Raw genomic sequence first — 20,371 nt, forward strand, 5'->3', positions numbered from 1 at the left:
CCTTCCTGTCTCATCAGCTCGTAACCTTGGGGTTATCTTCGACTCCTCCCTCTCCTTCTCTGCACATATTCAGCAGACTGCTAAAACCTGTCGCTTCTTTCTCTAAAATATCACCAAAATTCGCCCTTTCCTTTCCGAGCACACTACCAGAACCCTCATCCACACTCTTATCACCTCGCGCTTAGACTATTGCAACTTGCTTCTCACAGGTCTCCCACTTAGCCATCTCTCTCCTTTTCAATCTGTTCAAAATTCTGCTGCACGACTAATATTCCGCCAGTGTCGTTATGCGCATATTAGCCCTCTCCTCAAGTCACTTCACTGGCTTCCTATCCGTTTCCGCATACAGTTCAAACTCCTCTTATTGACTTACAAGTGCCTTCACTCTGCAGCTCCTCAGTGACTCTCCTCTCCCTCCACTCCTCCCCGAGAACTCCGTTCATTGGGTAAATCTCTCTTATCTACACCCTTCTCCTACACCGCTAACTCCAGACTCTGTTCCTTTCATCTTGCTGCATTGCCTCAGGTACAAACTTAGATTGTGAGCCCTCCTGGGACAGAGAAATATTCAGTGTATCTGAATTTAACTCACCTTGAGCTACTACTGAAAAAGGTGTGAGCAAAATCTAAATAAATAAATAAATCATATGCCTGGAATAGACTTCCTGAGCCAGTACATCAAGCTCCATCTCTGGCCGTCTTCAAATCTAGGCTAAAAGCCCATCTTTTTGATGCAGCTTTTAACTCCTAACCCTTACTCACTTGTTCAGTACCCATATTTTATCATTCCCACCTGTATGTCCTAATTAGATTGTAAGATCTGTCAAGCAGGGACTGTCTCTTCATGTCCAGTGTACAGTGAGGCGTACGTCTAGTAGCGCTATAGAAATGATAAGTAGTATTACGTTCAGGACCAGAACTGACCACAAATTGCCCTTCTGAACTGGGTAACTTGGTAACTGTGCAAAGATGCAGTGGGCTGGGAGTTTAAAAATTGGACTTAATATACCACTGGATGTCTGTGATTCCTTGAAGCAGTCTGAGAAGCTTATATAGAACAAAGATTTATGGGTCACTGCTATACCATATTTGTAATGTTCTATATCATTTAGAATCGCTACTCTGGCAGTTTCTGGAAGCTTCAATGAAAGCGGGGTCTTGCTTGTGTTTAATCTGCGTTTTTTTTTACATCCTTGTTAGGACTTGAGATTACCACCCCAGATAATGGGGTATTATTTTACACTAGTAAGAAATGCCCGTTTCTGGCAAAAATGAAACGGGCGCTAGCAGGGTAATCCCCCCCCCCCCCCCGTCCTCCCTCCCTCCCGAGTTGCAGACACCCCCTCCGTGCCTCCGTTCCGAGTTGCACACCTCTCCTCTTCGTCCCTCAGTGACGTGGTTGTGAGGGCCGCCCCGCCCTCAACGTCATCGCGTTTTGACGCAAGGGCCGCCCCACCCTCAACATCATCGCGTTTTGACACAAGGGCGGAGCTACAGTGACTGGAGCCTGCAGGCCAAACCAGATATCTCGGGCCCCTCAAGTTTCCGGCTTGAGGCTTCAAAGTGCCTTTTATATATATAGATATTTGACAAACTGGAATATCATTCTTTTTGATAGACCCCTGACGCAGGCATTCTCACCAAAACACGGACCGTGTCGGGTCTTTTCAGTAAAACTCTTGAGTTGACACCCCACTCTTGAAGTGTCCCTTGTGCTTTTCTTTTCACTCCTGTGCGAGTGTACTTTGGTATTCCCTCTACTGTGTTTCTATATAAGCAACATATTTCATCTGGTTTGTAAAGGAGGGTTTGTTCTTGTCTCAATCCCTGCCCCTCTACTCCAAACCAATAGAGATTGGCTCCTTTTAGAGCTGCCAAGAGGCTCCATGTCAAAAGAAACAGGTTAATTCAGCATTACTGCATATCTGCCCTTGCACTTCTGATATTCATCCTGCATTTCCCCCACAAAGTCTGGAACTATAAATCCATTCATGTGCCATGGTAAAGCCAGGCATGGATTAGACCATTTCTTATGACAAGGAACCATGATGCAACCTTGCTTCTTTTAGAGATTTCAGTTACTCACTTGTACGAAGAGAGAAAATATGTAATAATCTGAAATATTTAATTATATTTGCAATCAACACATTTACAGCTTTCAGAAAGAAAACAGACCACCATACATTCTAAACACAGTGCATTGCTTTACGTTATGTGGCCCTCGTAGAGAGATGATCAGTGCAGACCACTGGAATAGCTACATGGGGCGACCTTGGGGGCCTGGGCCCCCTAAATTTAATCTGGGACCCCTGGTTTGGCTGGTGGGGGTCCCCAACCCCCGCCAGCTGAAGCCTTTCTCCAGCACTGTTCTCTGCGCATTGCCTGCCCTGGAGAAAGGCTTCAGCTGGCCGGGGGTTGGGGACTCCCGCCAGCCAAGGTATATGGGGGTTGTGGTGGAGCAGGGAGGTGGGCCAAACTGTGCCCCCCCCCCACCCCACTTTGGGATCCAGACCCCACAAATGTTGAGGTCTGGCCAGTGGCGTTCCTAGGGGGGGGGCGGTAGGTGCGGTCCGCCCCGGGTGCACGACGCTGGGGGGGTGCCGCGTGCGCCTGTCCTCCGTTCCATGCTTCTTCTCTGCCCCGGAACAGGTTACTTCCTGTTCCGGAGCAGAGAAGAAGCATGGAACAACGGAGGACAGGCGCGCGCGCGGCACCCCCCCCCCCCCCCCCCCCCAGCGGCGGGCACCCGGGGGGGGGGGGGTTCCTTCGCAGGGGGTGTCCTTTCACTGGGGGGGGGGGTGTCTGCGCTGCACCCGGGGGGCGGGGCGCATCGGCGATCCGCCCCGGGTGTCAGCCCCCCTAGGAACGCCACTGGGTCTGGCTATGTCCCTGGTGTAGACTCTGAGTTCAACTTCACATTAATCACGGCTTGTGGTAGGAGAACAGGCAGTTGGCTCAATAGAGTAACCCACCTCCTCTCTCTACTTGGCCAGTGTCAGACATACTGGAGCCTAGGATAAAAAGTAAGAACCTGCCTTGTATTGCTGAACCCCAGGCAATTACCCCAACTGCATGCCTCTTTTATCCTCGCCCCCAAATCAGACCCGTCTCTCTGCCCTGTTCTTTACAATGTAAGGGATCAGGAAATAGTTATAACTGTTCTTGGAAACCCAGGCAAGCGATTGAGGTTATTGGAGTAGCTGCCTAGTGGTTCGAGCAGCACACTACGAACCAGCCCCTTCCAGTGCTGCTCCTTCTGACCTTGAAAAGTCACTACACCCTCCACTGCTTCAGGTCCCAACTGGAAAAGGAAATAACTTGTCTACCTGCTTGGAACGTGCCGTTAAGCTCAGATCTGGATGAGATGAGTAATTAAAATCCAACAGAGGAAGGCGGAAGATAAGCTAAGTTGAGTGACAAGAATGAAGAGAGGCTGATGGGAGTAAAACCAGAGAGAGGTCTCTGAATAAAGTCAGGGCTGCAATACACAGGATACGGATCCCCCAAATGCCCTAGTGGACTGCAAATAGCTTGGCTCCTGCCACTCAGGCCCTGTCCCTACATAACTCACAGGTAAAGTGAGAATAGGAGAGGTAAACAATAAGACATTTCTATGAGAAACATGGAAAAAGTGGGATGTCTCATTTTGGTCCATTGGTTGAACTCCGGTGGATTAGAGGAAAAACATCAATGGAATGTCACTGAAGGGGCGAAATCTTCAAAGGAATCATTATCCGAGACTCCATGCTCCGAACCAGCGGCACTGCAAGAGGGAGCAAAAACGTTGTGGTTATATAGGACGCAGAAGGAGGGCCCTGAATTTGCACAACTAGGAAACAGCACAGGAGCGCTAGGAGTGGGATAGAGCTCACAGCTTCTCCCAGAAGCCACTGCAGCGAATGATGTGACAGCTTGGCCTGTGTGTAGGGTTACCATATTTGGTCCCCCTAAAAAGAAGGCACATGCCATGCCCCCTGTCACGTATCACCCCCCCTTTAATCCCTCGCCCCCCACACCCCCCTAAGGGTGTCTTATCTCCAACCCTTACCTTACTCTACTGCCCTGGTGGTCTTCAACTCTCAGCGGCCATTTTGAATCGGCGCCGGGAGTCCGAGACCATCCGTCAGCATTGCAAGGGGAAGAGAGAGAAGGCAGGGCAGTGCTCCAGGCAGGAAAGAGGGGGCTCTTTCCTGCCCCAAAGAGGTCACTAGACCACCAGGGCAGTAGTAAGGTAAGGGGAGGGGATCGGACACCATTAGGCCCGCCAGCCTGCCCATTTGTCCGGAAATCTGGACAAACGGGCAGGCTGGCAAAACCCGCCCGGTTGACCGGCCATTTCCTCAAAAACAGAACATGTCCAGGTAAAACCGGACATATGGTAACCTTTTGCAGTGATTTAAGACGCTCCTCTTCCCTCACCTGTATAATACACGTTCTCATCCCAGCCTCGTTTGGTCCAAGCTGCATTTCGAGTCTCTTCTCTGGATTGCAGGTCCCTATAAGCTAAAATAAGAAGCAGTAGCTTGATCACTTTTTCTTGATCTGAACTTCAGACATATCCACGCTTTTAATATTCCTGACCTGATATAGAAAGCCACACAGAGAACACATGTAAGATCAATCCTATGGTGCACCTCAAGCAAACAAATGTATTTTGGCCCAACCCCATCATAATATAAATACATTTTAGCTTAGAAACATTTTATTAGTGTTATAACAAATCCAACAAATACACACAGAAGATTGAACCAGAATTAATTGAGAATACCCCCTCCCCTCCTCATTCTGTCCCCTTCATCTCCCAAAAGCCCTCCTCACCCCCAGCCCCTCTCCATACAAACAACAAATACTCGGGCAAGACCACTGACACACCACTGAATAATGGTGAACTAAAATAAACAAACAGTCTTATAGCAGAAAACTCATTCCCCCCCCCCCCCCCCCACACACACATTCATTCACACCATACACACACCAGAGATGAGCCTTTTACCCGTAGGCCCCACTCCCCATGGAAAGTCAGGGATCCATTGTGCTTCCAATCTCATGTTCCCCTTGTTGGAATGTAATTGTATTTTACATGCATTGCCTGTCACCTATTATTTCTCTGTGATTACTCTGTGACCTCTGATGTGAATTACTTAGAGAGGTCACACAGCTATGCAACTTCCTGTGGGGGTTAGATGCAGCACATGGAGCACATGGAGCTCATGATCTCTCCTAACCTGAGAGGATCTATGGTGGTGTGAGCATCCATTACCATCTAAGCACATGGAAGGAGCTGATAAGACAAATGTATAGTAATATGTAAATATAAGCCTGTCTGATTATAATCAAACTGCAAACTGTGAGTAAACAGATGTTTTGTTACTTCAACTTTAAAGTGACTCAGCAGTGAATTATTCAGGGGTGAATGAGAGAGAGATGAAGAAAGAAATTAACATTTCTAAAGCTGAAGCTGTGTGTACTAAGATCTGCTAATTATTTACTACAAATAATCCAACAAAAGGGTTATGGGCCCAGGGCCAGGAATTGAAAAAGAAGAGAAATATTACCAGGCAGAAAAAAAGGCCACATTTTTCTCTTAAGTTTTAAAGGAAAGATTCAGTCTGTCTCTCTCTCCCCCCACACAGCAGACAGAAGGCTAAGAAAATGGCTGAGGGAAGAAATTCACCATTGTTCTATTCTCTCAAGGTGCCTAAATTAACTGAGTTTAATTATCAGCAGTGGGAACTAAGATTCATATGTCTCCTTCGAGCAAAAGGATTAAATATATGCTTAGACCAAGACAGAACAGCTGAAAATATGGCTGAATGGGACAATGCAAACTATTATGTGAAGTGCATGCTTTTGGAAGCTCTCTCTGAAAAACAAGCCATATTAGTGGAGGGAAAAGATACACCAAAGGACATTTTATATAAACTGAGAACTATGTATGCAACTACATATGCAAAGCAGCAACCAATTTGGTTGGCAGAGTTGAATGAAACCAAATTAAGGGATAAAAGTAAATGTAATGATCACATTATGCATCTTATGTCTTCATTTCAAAAGCTAGAACTTTCTGGAATTCCCATGTGTGATGCATTGAAAAGAGCATTTCTTTTTACCTCACTATCAAAGAAGTTTGATGTTTTTAGGTCTGTAAATGAGGCCATTGAAGGGCAATCTTTTGAACAGACAACATCAAAACTAAGGCAGGAATGCATAATAAATGATTCTGAGGAGATGTGTTCTCAAAGCAAGTCAGAGAGAAATGAAACAAATTTCTTGGCAAAGAACAGAGGAAGGCGGAGCTATGGGAAAACTCCACCCAAGGGCAAGCTGATTTGCTACTCATGTGGAAAGGAGGGACATGTATCTAAATGGTGTAAGGAAACACAAAACACTCCCTCTAGCTCACCTAAGCCAATGGAACTAAAGAATTTTCAAACCAGGAAATGTATGAAGGACAAAGATAAACACAAGGGCTTTCTAATGGCAGAAAAATCTTTGACTATGGTAAATAATAATTCAAATGAAAGTACTTGGATTTTGGATTCAGGGAGCACATGCCATTTAACCAATTCTAAGGATTTCTTTCAGGAAATGTGTCCAGAGGAAGGTATTCTTAAAACTGCAAACGCAGGGACTGCTAAGATCCAAGCAAAAGGTATTGGATTCTTAAAATGCAAAGTGTCTAATGAAGTTAAAGAAATTCCTGTAAGTGATGTCTTGTATATTCCCCAAGCAGTTTGCAATATGCTTAGTGTATCTACATTAGATAAGAAGGGATTTGTGATTCATTTTGAAAACAGTAAGTGCACAATCTCTAAAAATGATGAAGTGTATGCTGAAGCTTTTATGCATAATGATGTTTATAAGCTGAACATTTCAGGTGAAGCCTCACATATGGTGCAAGTAAGGAAGAATGATGGTAAATGTAGTCTGGAAATCTGGCACCGCCGCCTGGGACATCGTGATTCTAAGGTGATCCAGGATCTTTACAGTAAGCAACTGGCCACCGGCATTCAGATAAGTGCAGATGCTGGTAATATGGAGAAATGCATAGACTGTGTTACTCAAAAGGGTGTGAGACCCTCATTTCCTGCATACACAGGAAATAGGAGTAATAAAGTGCTGGACTTAATACACAGTGACTTATGTGGACCGTTTAATATCCCATCATTGGGAAATAACAGATTTGTGCTAATATTCTTGGATGATTTCTCTAGATATTGTGTGGCCTATTTGCTGAAAGAGAAAAGTCAAGTCACAGACATGCTGAAGAAATACGTAGCCATGGTGAGCAATAAATTTGAAAGAAAACCAAAGGTTCTTCAGACTGACAATGGTGGTGAGTTCACTTCACAAAGCATGCGCACATTTCTAGAACAAGAAGGCATTCAGCATATCACAACAGTAGCTTATACACCAGAGCAAAATTCTGTTGCAGAGAGAAAATTTAGGTCACTTGTGGAAATGACCAGATGTATGCTGTCAGATAGCAATCTCCCTAAAAGACTATGGGGGGAAGCCATTCTCACAGCAGTGTACCTACAAAACAGAATGCCAACTAAAGGCGCTGAGCGCACACCACATGAGACATGGCATGGTAGGAAGCCAAACCTGTCACACATAAGAACATTTGGAAGTACAGCATATGCTCATGTACCAAAACAAAGAAGGCATAAGCTGGATTCCACAACAGAAAGGGGCATTTTAGTTGGCTATGCTCCAGGACACAAAGGATATAGAATTTTGAATCTGAAAACTGGCATTGTTGGCATAAGACATGTTACATATTTTGATGAAAACAAAAGGGTTGATAAAGGCTGGATTATCCCAGATGAGCCTTATCATCCAGAATATGAAACTAGAACCATAATAGACATGCCAGTGTATATAAATGCCATACCAAGGCAGATGTCTGAAAGCAACTCATCTGTATCTAACGAGGAACAGGCAGAGGAAGCAGACACAGAAAGGATCATTGAAGAAGACAGTACAGTTGGAGAAGGGGAATCAATTGGAGAAGAACTCTCAGATTTAGAGGATGCGGAAAGGTCAGACCAACCTGTTGTCAGACGCTCATCCAGGGAAAACAAAGGTGTTCCACCCCTAAGACTGTCTTACCTAACAAAGTCACCAGAAGCTCAAGAGCCCTTAACATGGGATGAGATTGAGAAAATGCCAGCAGAAGAAGCTGCTGAATGGCATAAAGCTGCACAAGAAGAAATTGATGCATTGGATAAAAAAAAATACTTGGATTCTTACAAAATTACCTCCTGGCAAGAAAGCTATAGGATGCAAATGGGTATTCAAGTTAAAAAGGAATGCACAAGGAAAAGTGGAAAGGTATAAAGCCAGATTAGTCGCAAAGGGATATCTTCAAAAATATGGAGAAGATTTTGATGAAGTGTTTGCACCTGTAGTGAAACACACGACAATAAGAACACTTCTGAGCATTGCAGTCTCAAAAGGCATGCAAGTCAAACACATTGATGTGAAAACAGCGTTTCTTCACGGAGATATAACTGAAGACTTGTACATGGAACAGCCAACAGGTTTCATAAATACAAAACAAAGACAGCTAGTGTGTAAATTAAACAAAGGTCTTTATGGATTAAAGCAAAGTGCAAAATGTTGGAATGAAAAATTGCATGAAATATTGACAAATTTAGGATTTAAGCAAGGTGAAGCAGATAAATGCTTGTACACTAGGTGCACAAATGGACAATATGCATACATTTTAGCTTTTGTTGATGATCTGCTCATTGCAAGCAAAAGTGAGCAAGAGTACAAGGACATTGTAAAGTGTTTAAACCACAATGTTGAGATAAAAGAACTTGGTAATGTGTCATACTATCTTGGTATAGAAATTGAGAAACAAAATGATGGTTCTTATCTTCTAAGCCAGAAGCAGAAAATAAATGAGCTTATTGAAAGTTTAGGTATGCAAGATGCCCAAGTTGTAAGCACTCCCATGATCACTGATTTTCTGAAGGATGAAACAGTAAGAGAACCTTTACCAGATAACATCCAATATAGATCAGCCATAGGTAAGCTTTTATATCTAGCTACCACATACAGGGCTGATATAGCAAATGCAGTAGGAATTTTGAGCAGAAGGGTCAGCTCACCTACCAAATCAGATTGGACTGCAGTTAAAAGGATGGTAAGGTATTTAAAGGGTACCATTGATTGTAAATTAAAGATTTCAGCCAATAGTAATCCAAAACTAATATGTTACTGTGATTCAGATTGGGCAGGGGATCATTCTAATTATAAATCCACAAGTGGATATGTGTTTATGTATGGAAATGTACAAATTTCATGGGCCAGTCATAAACAAAGTATTGTGAGTTTGTCTTCTACAGAAGCTGAATATGTGGCAGTATCGGAAGCGTGCAGAGAACTGATGTGGATTGAAAAACTTTTGCTGGATTTTGGAATAGCTGAAAAGAGACCAATCCAGATAATGGAAGATAATCAGAGCTGCATCCGACTGTCACAGAATGACAAGGTTCAGTCACGTACCAAGCACATCGCAACGAAATACCACAACGTGCGAGAGTTGGCAAAAGAAGGGGTCATCAGTCTACACTATTGTCACACCAGTGAGATGACAGCTGACATCATGACCAAACCGTTACCCAGAGAACATTTTGTGAATCTGCGTATAAAGCTTGGACTTTGTATGAATAAATAATTGCATGACAGTTATGCATGAGAAGGGGTTTGTTGGAATGTAATTGTATTTTACATGCATTGCCTGTCACCTATTATTTCTCTGTGATTACTCTGTGACCTCTGATGTGAATTACTTAGAGAGGTCACACAGCTATGCAACTTCCTGTGGGGGTTAGATGCAGCACATGGAGCACATGGAGCTCATGATCTCTCCTAACCTGAGAGGATCTATGGTGGTGTGAGCATCCATTACCATCTAAGCACATGGAAGGAGCTGATAAGACAAATGTATAGTAATATGTAAATATAAGCCTGTCTGATTATAATCAAACTGCAAACTGTGAGTAAACAGATGTTTTGTTACTTCAACTTTAAAGTGACTCAGCAGTGAATTATTCAGGGGTGAATGAGAGAGAGATGAAGAAAGAAATTAACATTTCTAAAGCTGAAGCTGTGTGTACTAAGATCTGCTAATTATTTACTACAAATAATCCAACACCCCTATCCTTAGTGACCCCGTTAACTATACCACCCATGATCCTCCCCTCCTTCCCCACCCATAATAATTTATACATTTTTAACTTTCCACAGTTCTGACTGCAGAGGAAAACTATCAGATGAAGAAGCAGCAGGGTAAGAAGCACTTTTCACCAACTCCTGCCAACTGGAGGAAAACGCATGGGTGGGGGAGAATAGTGAGTAATAAGAGAGAAAACGCAAAAGGTAAAAATAATCATTGACCTACCCCAGAGGTGATGTACAACATATAGTTCACCAATCTGAGAGAAAAAGCCACCTACGGCTTCCTGGTTCTCCTGCCGGTGCTGAATGGCCCGTGCCCTGGAGTAGAGAGCAGGAGAGAGAGGATCAGACAGAGATCACCTGAGTGTCATCCTGTGGGCTGATACCAACTTAGGCAGCCCACTAATCCAATTGGTGGAAGGGCTATATGAGTGCAACAGCAGGGTCATTAATAGAGAGAGGGCAGTTTAGCAGGAGAGCTCCTATCCCTCCTATATCAGGCCGTTAGGTGGCCACATCATTTGAGGGGGAGCTCCTGCAGGCTGAAGTTGCCACCGCCCTGACCAGCACTATCCCTTCTCACAAACTGCCCGGTAGCAATGAACCCAAAGAATCTCCTCCGACAAGAGAGGCAATTTTCAGATGCTATTTACCTATGTAAGGAGCCCTTTTACTAAGATGCATAGGTGCCCACGCATGTTCAACGTGCGTCAAATTAGACCTACCGCCCACCGCATGCCCCGGGCAGTAGTTCTAATTTTGACACGTGTCCAAAACGTGCGGCAGAAAATAATTTCAATTTTCTACTGCGTGGCGTTAATCGGGCGGTAATCGCCAGCGTACGCGTGCTGACGATTACCATCCGGTTAACGCGCGAGACCTTACCGCTTACGTCGATGGGTGGCGGTAAAGTCTCAGGCCCAAAACGGACAGACGTTGATTTTTATTTTGCCGCACGTCCATTTTCGGCAAAAAAAAGGCCTTTTTTGCAGGCGCACTGAAAAATGGACCTGTGCGCGTCCGATAAACGCGCCTACACCAGTGCAGGCCGTTTCTCGAAGCGCCTTAGTAAAAGGACCCTTAAATACCTACTGACCCTTAGAAATACGAAAGAGTGATTTGAAAAGTGCGAGCAGGTTAAAGTGTCTGTATTGTAAATCTTGGATCTGCATTCAACTGAAACCTTCCCGGGAGAGCGGGTCACGGCAGGTATGGCTAAAATACACAAGGCTTTCTATTTGTTTTAGTTAGGAAATAGTATCCACACACACACAAAATAAAAAAAGATGAAAGTTTCCAATGATACTTTTTCCAGAGGCAGCTTTTAAAAAGATGGTACCTGTGTACTTCCACACTGAAGATTTGCACCTGGGTAAAAAGTACGCAGGGACTTTGCAGCAGCGTGTGGAGCGAACAAAAGTTAGTGCTTGGTGAAGAGGTGATTGAAATACTTACCAATTATTTCCCCATTCAATCATAGTTCCTGGCTGGAAATCAAGAAAGAAAATGGTTATAATCATACAGTATTCTTTTTAACATTATCCTAAGTCTGAACCATATTTCTACTCCATCATGGCTCATACAAGCCCACTGGTACAGCCCCTTGGACTCTGCCAAAACAGGAGTGCACCACACAAGGGCCATGTAATGGTAAAGGTTTGTCCTCCTAGCTCTGGAATAGACAGCACTAAGGGTTCAGGCCTAAGTGTACAGGAATCCTAGGGATGGGTCTACCCAAAGATTCAAAGAGGTATGCTCATAGTGGACAAATGGCCTAATGGTTAGTGCAGCGGACTTTGATCCCAGCATCCTGAATTTGATTCCCACTGCAGCTCCTTGCGACTCTGGGCAGGTCACTTAACTCTCCATTGCCTCTGGTACAAAAACCAAGATTGTGAGCCCTCTAGGGACAGAGATAGTACCTGCTTATAAAGAGTAGTTACTTACCTGTAACAGGTGTTCTCCGAAGACAGCAGGCTGCATATTCTCACAAGTGGGTGACGCCACGTCGGCCCCGGAGGATTTTAAAGCAAAATCTCAAAATCTCTTTACGGCGTTCCGTCGCGCGAGCGATCGTACTGCGCATGTGCGCACACCTCTTCCCGCTCGCTGTGCGGACACGCCCCTCAGTTATATCCAAAAGATAGAGGAGACAACTCCAAAAGGGGAGGTGGGAGGGTTTGTGAGAATATGCAGCCTGCTGTCTTCGGAGAACACCTGTTACAGGTAAGTAACTACTCTTTCTCCAAAGACAAGCAGGCTGATATTCTCACAAGTGGGGTATCCCTAGCTTCCAGGCTTACACAACAAACAGTGGTCAATTGAGTCTCGCAACGGCGAGGCCAGAATAAAAATTGACCTGAAAAGAAGAAACATCTAAATGAGTGTAGCCTGGAACAGAACAAACATGGGCTTAGGAGGGTTGGAGTTGGATTCTAAACCCCAAAGAAGTTCTGCAGCCCCGACTGCCCAAAACCGACTGACGCGTCGGCTATCCTGCTGAAGGCAGTAGTAAGATGTGAATGTGTGGACTAATGACCACGCCGCAGCTTTGCAGATTTCTTCAATAGTGACTGATCTTAGATGAGCCACCGACTCAGCCATGGCTCTAATTTTGTGAGCCGTGACATGGCTCTCTAGAGTCAGTCCAGCTTGGACAAAAATGAAGGAGATGCAATCTGCTAGCTAAGAAGAAATGATGCGGTTTCCGACAGCAACCGGCATTAAAGAAATAAACAACTGGGCGGACCGTCCGAGGGAGCTCGTCTGCTCCACGCAAAAAGTGCGGAGCTTGCTTTCGCCAGGGCTTGCAAGATGAGGGAGAAAGAATGTTGGCAAGAGAATTGACTGGATCAGCTGGTACTCTGATAGCAGCGCCAGTAAGAACTTTGTCTGCATGCGGAGAACTACTCTGTAAAGATGAGGAGTAAGGTAAGGCGCTTGAGCTACTAGAGTCTGAAGCTCACCGACCTTACGAGTTGAAGGAACAGCCACTAAGAAAAAACGACCTTCCAGGTCCAATACTTCAGATGACAGGAATCCAGTGGCCCGAATTGAGCTTGCAGCAGCTGGATGAAAACGACATTGAAACCCCAAGATACTGAATAAGGAGTGATAAGGGCTCTGACCGAAGCATAAGAGCCAACTGTGAAAATTATTGTGCTAAGCTCAACAGAAATAATCCCCCCTAGACACATAGAAGGAATTTTCTCAACACTGGGGGAGAAATAAACCTCTCATGAAGTGGACAGCTAAAGGCTGACCTTTTACACATTGATGATAAGCTCTCATTGCACGAAGATGAATACTGACAGAGTTGGTCTTGAGTCCAGACTCAGACAGGTGTAGAAAGAACTCAAGCAAGGTCTGTATAAGACAAGAGGCAGGATCTAGGGCCTTGCTGTCACACCAGACGGCAAACCTCTTCCATGAAAAGAATAACATCTCTTTGTGAAATCTTTTCTGGAAGCAGGCAAGAGTCGGGAGACACTCTTCTGGAAAACTCAACGAAAACTACACATTCAACATCCAGACCGTGTGAGGCAGAGATTGGAGGTTGGGATGTAGAAGTGCCCCCTCGTTCTGTGTAATGAGAGCTGGAAACATTCCAACTCCAGAAGAAGAGGGAATCGTATCTGACGTAGCTAGAAAGGAGCAATCAGAATCATGGCTCCACAATCTTGCTTGAGAATCAGCAAAGTCTTTTCCACCAGATGTATGGGAGGATACGCATACAGAAAACCTGTCCCCCAAAGAAGGAGAAAGGCATTCGATGATAGACTGCCGTGAACCTGCAGCCTGGAACAGAACTGAGGGACTTTGTGATTGGATTAAGTAGGAAAAAGATCCACTGAGGGGGTATCTCACTCCCGGAAGATCTTTCGAGCTACAGCCATGCTCAACAACCATGACTGTAGCATTATCCTGCTCAGTCTGTCGGCCAGACTGCTGTTTTCGCCAATTAGATAAATGGCTTGGAGAAAACATGCCGCGTTGGCGGGCCCACCGCTACATCTGCATGGCATCCTGACTCAGAGGACAAGATCCAGTACTCCTTTGTTATCGATTACATCACAACCCGATTGTTTGGTTGAATTAAAATAATTTGGTTGGATAGCCAGGAGGGATGCAACCCTCGCGAGCAGCTTTTGACTGAATAAGGTGGACGGGAAGCCTCAGAATCAAAATGGAGAGAATTAAACACCTCTGAGGGGAATTCCGAAGACTGGCAAACAGTTGGGTCACATCCTCTAGATACCCTAAAGTTGATACCACTGGGAAGCTAGGATGCACTGAGCGGATGTCATGTGCAAAAGTGCCATGGGTGATAAGGGAACACATGCACTCCCAGTCCATGAAGATACGCTGCAGAACAGCCAGGCACTAGGAAAAACATACTCTGGACGCAAAGTGAGTATAAGTATCCTGTAAGTCCAGAGAGCATAACCAATCGTTTTCCTGAAGTATGGGAAGAAGAATGCCCAGGGAAATCATCCTGAACGAAATCTGTTTAGGCCTCCTATGTCTATGATGGGACGCAACCCACAAGGAAGGACCTGGAATAGAAACTCAACCCTTCTTGTTCTGGTGGCTCGACTGCATTGCACTGAGAAAGACAGAGAGTTCCTCTGCAAGTACTCACTGATGATGGAAGCTAAAGGATTAAGCTCCCAATGAACAATGTGGAGGGTTTGATTCCAGATTGAGAATGCAGATTGGCCGGTACGGACGTTTTTTTTTTTTGTTTTTGTTTTTTTATAGTGGCTATGCTGAATTGGAGCCAGTCAAAAACCCCTCTCCGGTTCCTGCGGAACAGCTGCAGGAGTCTGATTAGGTGCACGCCGCTAACTAGAACGAGCGTGCTGAGGCATAGCCTAAACCGGCTGTCGAGAAGTAAGAGTATACGTACGACCCCTTAAGGCACAAGGAAAACTACTCTTCTCTTCAAAGAACTTCCGAGATGAGGAAGTGTAAGCACAGCATATCTACAATTTTCTGCTGAGTCTCCTCCCCCAGGTGAGAGGCACACAGTCATGAGAGTCTGCGCATCACTGTAGCTAGAGCAGAAATCTAGGTGTTACATTACAAGTGTCGAAATGCCATTGGACAGGAACTTGCAACACACCGTGTGCCACCTGACCACTTGGTGAAAAGGTGTAGCCTACTCCGGTGGGAATGCTCGTATAGATCTGGCAGGACTTGGTTTTGGACGCGATCATGCCAGCCTGGTACGCCATTCCCCAAAGGAGGCTAAGGATGTATGCTCTGGCCCCGGGGGCGCCGAAGCAACTTCTTAGAACTCCTATCTGTTCTGAGTGACAGAAGACTCAGATGAAGATGGTAGTCCAGGACCTCGAGCATCTGCATTGGGTTGATTCACAATCTCGACTGTAATGTCAAGACAGATAGAAGATCTAGAGGATTCTCAGCAGAGAAAACCCCATGACCTTCATGTTCATCAGATGAACCATCATTGAACTGAGCTAACTACTCAAACAGAGCAGCTCAGATCCAAACATTGACCAGTATAGAGCAACTGTCATACATACAATTATACCAGAACAGCTATGGAAAATTATGTTCTCCTGTAGGCAAACTGGCTGTTCTTAACAGGCATTTCTGGGCCTGGAAGCCAAGGTATGGAGGCGCGGTAAGTTCTACGACGGGGTCAAGAAGTTGCCCCAGTAGGCTGCGAACACCCATACCAGAGGCAGCATCGGTGAAGGAGACCAGGTGAAAAGCTAGATGCCGCAGGAGGCGGTAGCACCCATGGCATCCAATGGTACCCATGGTCCCAAAGCCAAGGACAAAATCTGGAAATGCAAGGGAATCGAAACCAGACTGCCAGGTGACTTCCATAACAGAGATGCGACCGATGGTACCGATAGTACCCATGGCACCGACGGTACCGATGATACACATGGTACCGATGACCCCCGGTACCAATGGAATCCATGGTACTTGGCACCGATGATAGTCATGATATCTGGTATCGATAGTACCCACGATACTCTGGTATCGATGGTACCCTTGACATGTGGTACCGATGGTACCCATGATATCCGGCACCAACACACTCAAGACACCTGGTACCAATGGCACTCATGGTACCGATGGTACCTGGTCATGATATCTGGTATCGATGGTACTCATGTACCGACGGTATCCATGATACCTGTCCATGGTACCGATGATGCCCGATACCGATGGTACTCATGATATTCGGTACCGATGGGCGATGATACCTGGTACCGATGGTCGATGGTGCCCATGATACCTGGTGCCGATGGTGCCCATGACACCTGGTACCGACGGCACCCATGCACCGAAGACACTCGGCACCGGGGTACCGATGATACCCGGTGCCGACGGGACCCACGGCACCGATGACACCCGGTACCGACGGGACCCATGTACCAATGTTCCTGGCACCGATACTCCTCGGTACCGACGCACCGACGGCACCAATGGCACCGATGATACTCGGTACCGACGGCACCCATGGTACCGATGATACTCGGTACCGACGGTACCCATGACACCCGGTACCGATGATATCCACGGAACCGATGATACCCGGTACCAATGGCACCGTTGATACCTGGTACCGGTATCGACGTCCAATGCCAGGATACCTCCATAACAGAGGGAGCAACGCTCTCGGCACCGACTGATGTGAAGCCCCGATACCTCCATAACAGAGGGAGCAAAGCTCTGGGCACCGATGGTACCGACACCCGCTGATGCGCCCGAATGACCTGCCAAGCAGGAGGCGCCGAGGCAGGTGGAGACCTATTCGATGCATAACTATACCCAGCGTGCATCGGTCTCTGTCGGACTCCAGAATGATCTCCTTTGGGCATCCCTGGCAGAGTAGAATACGTCTCGTCTTTGAGACACTACTTGCGCTTCACAGGGAGATGATCCGGCCCAAGACACATCCGCCGATGCGCCCAAATCTCCTTTGGGCATCCCTGACAAGTAGCATAAGTCTCGTCTTTGAGACACTACTTGCGCTTCACAGGGAGATGATCCGCCAGAATCTCCTTTGGGCATCCCTGACAAGTAGCATAAGTCTCGTCTTTGAGACACTACTTGCGCTTCACAGGGAGATGATCCGGCCCAAGACACGTCCGCCGATGCGCCCGAATAACCTGCAGAGCAGGAGACGCCGAGGCGGGTGGAGACTCGCTTCAAAGGTGACACCACTGATTTTGTGTCACCAGGTTGCCCATTCAGTGGCTGAGCAGGGATGCACCTGCTTAACATACACCTTCACCACTTGTGTTGAAGCAGACTCTCACAGCTCTCGAGAGCCATTTGTTTAAGTTTTAATAAATGGATCTAAAAATGTGGGCTTCTTTTATTTGCTGGCGAGAGAGAGCCCACAGATAACAATATACCAGCACTTTTATAAGAAAAAAGAAAAGAGAAGCTTATAAGCTTTGTTTTCATTTCAGGCACAGCCCCTTGTGACTCTGGCAATTAGTTAACTTTTTCTTGCCCCAGGTACAAAAAGAACCTGTATAAATATAAGCCACAATGAGCCTGCCATGAAAAGTACAAATGAAAAATAAAGAACACCCAAAAGGGTAAAATAAAAAAAGAGATTTTACTCCGAGGACCTGATGAAAACACGAAGCCCTAACGAACTCCGTGTCTCCTCAGACGCGGAAAAAGAAAAACTGAGGGGCGTGTCCGCACAGCGAGCGGGAAGAGGTGTGCGCACATGCGCAGTACGATCGCTCGCGCGACGGAACGCCGTAAAGAGATTTTGAGATTTTGCTTTAAAATCCTCCGGGGCCGACGTGGCGTCACCCACTTGTGAGAATATCAGCCTGCTTGTCTTTGGAGAACTGGATTGTAAGCCACACTGAACCTAAACTCTGTTTGGGATAATGTGGAATACAAATGTCATAATAAATTGGCCTGTTTTGAAAATGTACCAGGGCTGAGTGCCACTTCCCTTTTGCAAATCTGTTAAAATTCTAGGCGTTATCTTCGATTTCAGACTCGCTTTCAAAGCCCAGATTCATTCTGTGGTCTGTTCCTCCTTTTTCGCACTACTGTAATTCCCCTCTATGTGAGTTTTCCTCTCTCCTCAAACGCCTCTAATTGATTCAACCTACCACTGTTAAACTTCTTCTTTGCCTTGAATACTGGCTCTTTGTCTGGGCCTCCATTCCCTTCAAAATCCTCATGCTAGTCTTTAAGGTGGTCATGATCAAAAGCAAATGCTGGCGCTAGAGGCTGTTAGCGCCATACTAGCGTTTGCTACTGCCCCATGATTAGAGCCCTCGAGGGCGTGAAACAACGCCCTCGAGGGCTCTTTGCGCAAGTAGCATGCAAATGCATGCTAAACAGGGCTTAGCGCATTCATCACCAATGATTAGCGGCCAGCGCGCCAAAATTTGGGTCGCTGGCTGCGGCAAACCCTACGCCAGCTCCGAGCTGGCGTTAGGGTTTGCAGATCATTGGGGAGGAATGGTGAGCCCTGTCCAGCATGCATTTGCATGCTGGCAGGCCCCCGTTCCCCCCCAAAGCAAACCTGCAAACAGGGGGCAGGAGGTCCGGTGGACCTCCGGTCCCCCCGATGATCCCAACCCCCCCCCCCCCGAAAAAATGGTCCCTGGTGGTCTAGTGGCCGCCGGCTAAACCCCCTCCCACCCTCCCCTCCCAACGAGCGACAGGGGGGGGCTGGAGGTCCGGTGGACCTCCAGCCCACCCCAACTCCCCCCCCCCCACTCCCACCCAGCGTTGTCTGCAGTGGTGGTCCCCCTCCCGGCCCCCCCTACCTTAGTTGGAGGAGGGAGATAGCCTGCCTCCCTCCTCTTCCTTGGGTTGACGACGGCACAAAATGGCGGTGCCCAGCCCCGCCCAATGCATCTTGGGATGCGCTGGGCGGGGCTACAGAACAAGTGCGGGAGGATTGTGCTGAGCGCATGCTCAGGCACAATTCGCCGGCACTTCTACCCCATGATCAGAGATAATTGCACTGCTTAAATTTGCATGCGTTATCTCTGATCTTCCAGTGGAGGAGTGGCCTAGTGGTTAGGGTGGTGGACTTTGGACCTTGGAACTGAGTTCGATTCCCGGCACAGGCAGCTCCTTCTGACTCTGGTCAAGTCACTTAACCCTCCATTGCCCGCAGCATTGAGCCTGCCATGAGTGGGAAAGCGCGGGGTACAAATGTAACAAAAATAAAATAAAATTTTAGAGCGCTGTTTGGAACAGCGCAAGGTTTTTGATCATCTGGGTGTAAATGTCCCTTCCCCTATGCTCCAGCCTACCTGAACAAATTGCTCATTCCCTACGCCCCCTCCAGGCGTTTACCCTCTTCCTCAGATAATCTTCTTTGTGTCCCTTCTTTATCTGCTTTGCACTTATCTCTCTCTCCTGCCCTGCACTTAGCTATCTGGGCCCCAAGCTCTGGAATAGTCTTCCTTCTGCACTTACAGCTCCCCCTTCCTTTGCAGTCTTTCAAGATTCTTCTGAAGATCCAACTTTTTTTCTGATTCTTTTGATTCTATTTCATGAACCTTATCTTTCTCCTTTTTATCTGCTTCCTCCCTTTTTTGCCCTTATATTTCCCATTTTTCGCTCCCTTCCCCCCTTTTACCTCCCTTCTATCCCACACCCTCCTTCCTTTTCGCCACTTTTTCTTCCCCTTCATCAGCAGCGTCAGAATTTTTCTTTTAATTACTGTTGTAAACCGCTTTGTCACCTTTTAAGGATCAATTTGCGGTATATCAAATGTTCAAATAAATAAATAAAGTTATACTCATAAATTTCACTAGACTCCTAAATTTAGGAGTAGGAAAAGTGGGAGGCATCAGGGGTTGGTAGATTTAGGGTGGGCGGAAACAAGTTAGGAGCTTAGATTTTCTAGGCTCATAAATTTGACTCATAAATGTAGAAAATTAATGGCAGACCTAAATATGTAAATATTTAGCTGTCGGTGGTCTGTGTTTTTTTTTGGCAGCTGCCAGCGTTATTCTCGGATAGTCAATGCCAGGCCATGGCACTGAATATCGGTGTTTATATAGTCAGGCTATCTGGTTACGTTTGATATTCATCAGCACAACAGCCTAAGTGAAATCAGAAAAAAGATGTGTGTTTTATGTGGTCTGATTTGTCTGGTTAAACTTAGGCGCTTAAGAGACGAATAGCACTTAAG

General features: G+C 46.2%; 1 protein-coding gene across 1 annotated transcript in view; it reads right to left on the bottom strand.

Annotated features, from left to right (window-relative positions):
* Nucleotides 1-3,165: 3,165 nt before the first annotated feature.
* The window catches only part of NIPSNAP1 (nipsnap homolog 1), a 56,907-nt gene continuing 39,701 nt past the window's right edge, over nucleotides 3,166-20,371 (bottom strand). The window contains exons 7-10 of the mRNA XM_030219468.1: nucleotides 11,650-11,681; nucleotides 10,418-10,512; nucleotides 4,420-4,503; nucleotides 3,166-3,763 (exon numbers count right to left, since the gene is read on the bottom strand). Of these exons, the coding sequence (XP_030075328.1) occupies nucleotides 3,699-3,763; nucleotides 4,420-4,503; nucleotides 10,418-10,512; nucleotides 11,650-11,681 (276 nt within the window). The 3' untranslated portion in view covers nucleotides 3,166-3,698. The remainder of the gene's footprint in view (nucleotides 3,764-4,419; nucleotides 4,504-10,417; nucleotides 10,513-11,649; nucleotides 11,682-20,371) is intronic.

Source organism: Microcaecilia unicolor, chromosome 11 (assembly GCF_901765095.1).
Source record: "Microcaecilia unicolor chromosome 11, aMicUni1.1, whole genome shotgun sequence".
Classification (NCBI taxonomy): domain Eukaryota; kingdom Metazoa; phylum Chordata; class Amphibia; order Gymnophiona; family Siphonopidae; genus Microcaecilia; species Microcaecilia unicolor.